General features: G+C 33.7%; 1 protein-coding gene across 2 annotated transcripts; it reads right to left on the bottom strand.

Annotated features, from left to right (window-relative positions):
• Positions 1-1,375: 1,375 nt before the first annotated feature.
• On the bottom strand, positions 1,376-4,085 carry LOC141706543 (uncharacterized). Of its 2 annotated transcripts, none has more exons than XM_074509284.1 (3): positions 3,633-4,085; positions 1,802-1,919; positions 1,376-1,673 (listed from the first exon to the last, which is right to left on the bottom strand). In XM_074509284.1, the coding sequence occupies exons 1-3, from the start codon at positions 4,043-4,045 to the stop codon at positions 1,455-1,457; spliced, it is 750 nt and encodes a 249-aa protein (XP_074365385.1). In that variant the 5' UTR covers positions 4,046-4,085; the 3' UTR covers positions 1,376-1,454. The 2 variants fall into 2 exon arrangements, with proteins under 2 accessions (XP_074365385.1, XP_074365386.1); XM_074509285.1 differs by having other exon boundaries at positions 1,581-1,704.
• Between the last annotated feature and the right edge of the window lie 234 nt (positions 4,086-4,319).

The following is a 4,319-nucleotide window of genomic DNA, read 5'->3' as shown; positions in this document are numbered from 1 at the left end:
TTTTTTACTTATCTTAAAATGCGTGTCGGACACTCTATCAGAAACGATAGCAATTGGGAGGAACGGAGGGAGTAATATTGTTCAATTATATTAATCCGATAATAGTATTTTGTAAATAAATGATACTAATAAAATTTCGTATTCTCGACATTTCATAAATAAAATAGAGGAATGATTATTCTCGACATTTCGTATAACCCAAGAGAGAGTGCTGTGCTGGATTATAATTGATTTTTTTTTTTAATTAATTATATGTGCATAGTTGTGTCCGCAGAAAAGTCTAAATCCTAACTTCCCGCAAGTGGTACAAGAATTGGACCATCGCGACGGGCTCCTAATTTTCACTTCAAAACAGTAAACTCCTGCAAATTGTAGCAAAGTGGCCATCAAATTTGCACATGAGGCAGAGCTACGAGAGCCAATGACAGGATATTGGCCAGTACTCAGTAGTGCGCCTTTCACGTGACCGAAAGTAAGATTATATGCCTAATTTCATGAAAATGATGTTGAATTTCGTTTTTCTTTTTTCTTGTTTATCAGATTCGAGATTCGAATACGGAAAATATAGGTTCTTGGGTAAAGTTTTGACAAAAAAGTATGAAATTTTGCATTATCCTTCTCTAGATTGCAAAATAAAATTTTCAATTTTTTTATTAGCTATAATTATAAACATTTTTGTAAGGATAATTTTTTTATATATAGAAAAACCTAACATGTTTTAATTTTAATAAGGGATTGTTTTGAGCAGTAAGAGAAAATAACTGTAAAAGACTAATTTGCAACATATTAGTCACTTGAACACAACAATAAGGCCAACAATCAACATCAACATAGCACATTTCAACAGAAGTAGCAGCACTGCAGCAGCATTACTTCTATTGACAAGCAGTTATTGCCAGTTTGGAACCAAATGCTCCGAGATTATGTCAGTCGAGTACTTTTATTTTTCGGGCTAGACTTTTCGAGATTTTCCCAGAAAGATAGATCTATTCTCTACTCCGGAAAAAGAAAAGCAAAATTTCGCAAGAATTCCAGAAAGCAAAGATCATCTAAGAACATCCAGAATAAACACTTTTGTTTTCTAATTCAGTATGCATAATTAGCTCATATGTTGCATACATGCAATGAGGTGTAAACAACTTCAACAGAACAAAACACAATTATGTAAGCCGATTTTGACTACTCTGACCACCATACTGTGTTCATAATGATAATGACACCTCTCCACTAATATGGATAATCAAACTTTAAAATACTTAAGCATGCAAATTAACAGCCAAACCACACTTTAATTTTGGGGTCTGATTAAGTCCAAACATCATTCCCATTCCTTGTCAACGACAAATCAATTGATTGATAATATTATCTTAAGATATGTATCCAAGAATTGCCACCAAAATAATTAGCCAACAAGAAAGTATTGTCAAAATTAGTATCCGGATATTATATAAATCTTATGGAACAGTTTGACTTAGCTTTACAACCACCTTGAGCAATCTAGCAACAACAGTCTTAATGTCATCAGGCACTATCAGCTGTGGATGTACCGAATCCAAGGCATAATGAGAAATAACATTCATTACTGCAGGCAAATACAAATTCTTGGTATTATTGTTCCATACATTCTGATTCGCGTACTTGCAAGATTGTTTCAGAACACAATTGCTGCAAACCTGAGGATAAGCGGATGAAAGTTGAGATCAACTGAAAATGACAATAAAATATAAAATTTATTGTACAGTAGAGCTGAAAGAAATCGCCAAAATTGATTAAAAGAAATCGTACGGGATAATTAACCAACCGTATTTTCCTGTATCTTAAAGAAAGTACGCAATGTTTTGGCAGAAAAGACAGCTTTCTTTGAGAGGGAGGGACAACCAAAGAGGGCAACCTTTTTCAACTCACTGCCTGATAACCATCTGAAAGAGAGCACTACTTGAAGTTCATAAAACATAGAATTTAAACTAACATGAGGAGGAGAATACAAACAGTTTACAAACAGAGTTGCCAATTAAAATCAGCATGCACAGTACATAAACATACAAAACAACGAACTTTGCATATGTGCATGATTGATGAACTGCACGGTGATTCTGGTCAATTTTATTGGAGGAAACTAAATAGCTTTATAGTTGTTTGAGTCTGAGCTATGTATCATTATCATTTACAGACATGTGCTTATATCATTATCTTTTGTGTCTTTAGGTAAATTCTCAAGTTTGTGATTTCAAAATGTAGTTCTCATTTCATGGCAGTGTATGTCCTAAAAATACACAGTTGCAAAGTGTCATAGATACTTATATACATCTTGACAAATTTTTCACTTCTTTAAAATTTAAATAGGCAGTACATCTTTGGATGCCATGCCACTGCATTCATTGTTTTAAAGCATGTGACCTGTACCTTCCAACACTTGGTGCTGTCAGGTTGCTTCATAACTATTGAAGCATCATAGAGTGCTACCAATCTCGGCAAAAAAAAATCAGCAAAAATAAATATGTTGGCTAAATTAATGACCTGATAGTCTACTACTGTATTAACAAATATTTTTAAAATCGTTAGTTCCTTTCAGGTTTTCACAGAAACACCGAGTATGCTATGAAAATGAAATACAATATGTGGCGGTTATATCTGTGTCAAACAGATATGAATTGTTTCGAACTGAAGACGATAAAGTTTAGGATTAAAGCTTAGCTATAGAAGATGCTAAAAATTAGGATTCTAATGTTGTCTAAAACATTTAACATGTTGCATTGAAGCAATTCAGACAAATAGAAAAGTCTATCAGACAACAAGAAAAATGCTACCAGTTACTATTATTTTCCCTATATTCGAGTACAATTTGACTTCAGTTTCAGTTTTGTTGTTTTATCCGATATGATCTCTATATTCATCAAACAAATCAAGCCATTTTTCCAAGAAACGGAACTAGCTAGTATTTTAAGCATTTATGTACTTGGCTGATTTGATTACTTCTGAGCATCTCTAAACTTTTCCATTCTCTCAAAGCTTTGATACATCTAATATACATTACAGTGTAAAAAGTTCAATAGTTAGAGTGGTAATTTGCTCATCAAGTAAAGAAAAGCGTATAGATTAGGCCCAATGAGTAGCTAGTCTTGGGTCATCTTCATGAGTTTGTAAAAAAGAGTTGTATTATTTCATTATCAGCAACAATATTGTGACTTCAATTATACATGATACACCTAATTGGTACAACAAAAGGACGAAGCGTTGGTCATTGAAATGAGATAAGAAGGCCACTACCTAGCTAAGATTCGTCGGTGTTCTTCAAATGTTATTGAAATTAAATGCTAAGGCCACTATCAAGCTCAAATGTGTCTAACATACAGCAGTTACATTTATCTAGCAATACAACATATAACACATCCTGGTCCAAAAGCAATACGCTTAATTATGTTCCTATAACATAAAACAAACACTAGTCCTAAAATCCCAATACATCTTATCTCAAACTCTAATTCCGACAAATACCAGAATGTTCAATTTGTTCATTACTTCTTTAAAAAAACCCTACAACAAATAACAAATTACTTAAACTCAGCTATAGGCATAAAACATAAAAAAACAGCTGCAAAATCGAAACAAAATTATTCGAAAAGAGCCCATACTTGGCAATCTCCTGATTATCACACCCAAACTTCTCAGCAGCATGTCTAAGAAAATTAAGACCATACACATTCCTTAAACAAGCATCATCAAACACTTTACTCGGAAACACACTCGAATCACTTTCGAAATAGCCTTTATCATACAAGTACTTAGCAAACTCAATCACACTCGGAGAAAGCTCTTTGTAAACAACTCTCTGGTCTGTTTTAATCTGTCTAGTTGAACTAGTTTGAGTCTTGTCTGAAAATAGTTGAGATAGATTTGTTTTTGTTTGTTCAGTTGAATAGGTTGAGGTAACATTATTAGTGGTAATGGATTGAGTTGAAAGAGAGATGTGTCTGTTTATTACAGGGTTGTGGAAGTGGACGAGGTTGTTGAGTTGTGAAGAACGGAGGAGTTTGGTCAGAACCATGAATTGGGAAATGGGATTGGGAGTTTATTTTCCGGTATAACTCGCATTAAGTGTGAAGGATAAATTTAACCTATTTTTACATAAAATTGACAAAAATAACCAATTTCTGAAAAATTGGCCAACTTTGACCGATGGGATACCCAACTGTCAGTGGAGTATCCACTTTATATAAGATATACAACTGGTGGAGTATCCCATGTATAAAATACCCAACTACCAGTGGAGTATCTTATACAAATTGGGATACCCAAGTGACAGTGGACAACTGACAGTG

The sequence above is a fragment of the Apium graveolens genome, chromosome 2, assembly GCF_009905375.1.
Source record: "Apium graveolens cultivar Ventura chromosome 2, ASM990537v1, whole genome shotgun sequence".
In the NCBI taxonomy this organism is placed as follows: Eukaryota; Viridiplantae; Streptophyta; class Magnoliopsida; order Apiales; family Apiaceae; genus Apium; species Apium graveolens.
The sequence above is the reverse complement of the archived record's forward strand: the minus strand, read 5'-3'. Positions and strand labels throughout refer to the sequence as shown.

Coding starts and splice junctions, on each gene's coding strand:
- LOC141706543 (XM_074509284.1), bottom strand. CDS start 4,045: ATGGTTCTGACCAAACTCCTCCGTTCTTCACAACTCAACAACCTCGTC. Junction 1,920..3,632: donor GATAATCAGGAGATTGCCAA/GTATGGGCTCTT, acceptor GCTCTCTTTCAG/ATGGTTATCAGGCAGTGAGT. Junction 1,674..1,801: donor TTAAGATACAGGAAAATACG/GTTGGTTAATTA, acceptor GCTTATCCTCAG/GTTTGCAGCAATTGTGTTCT.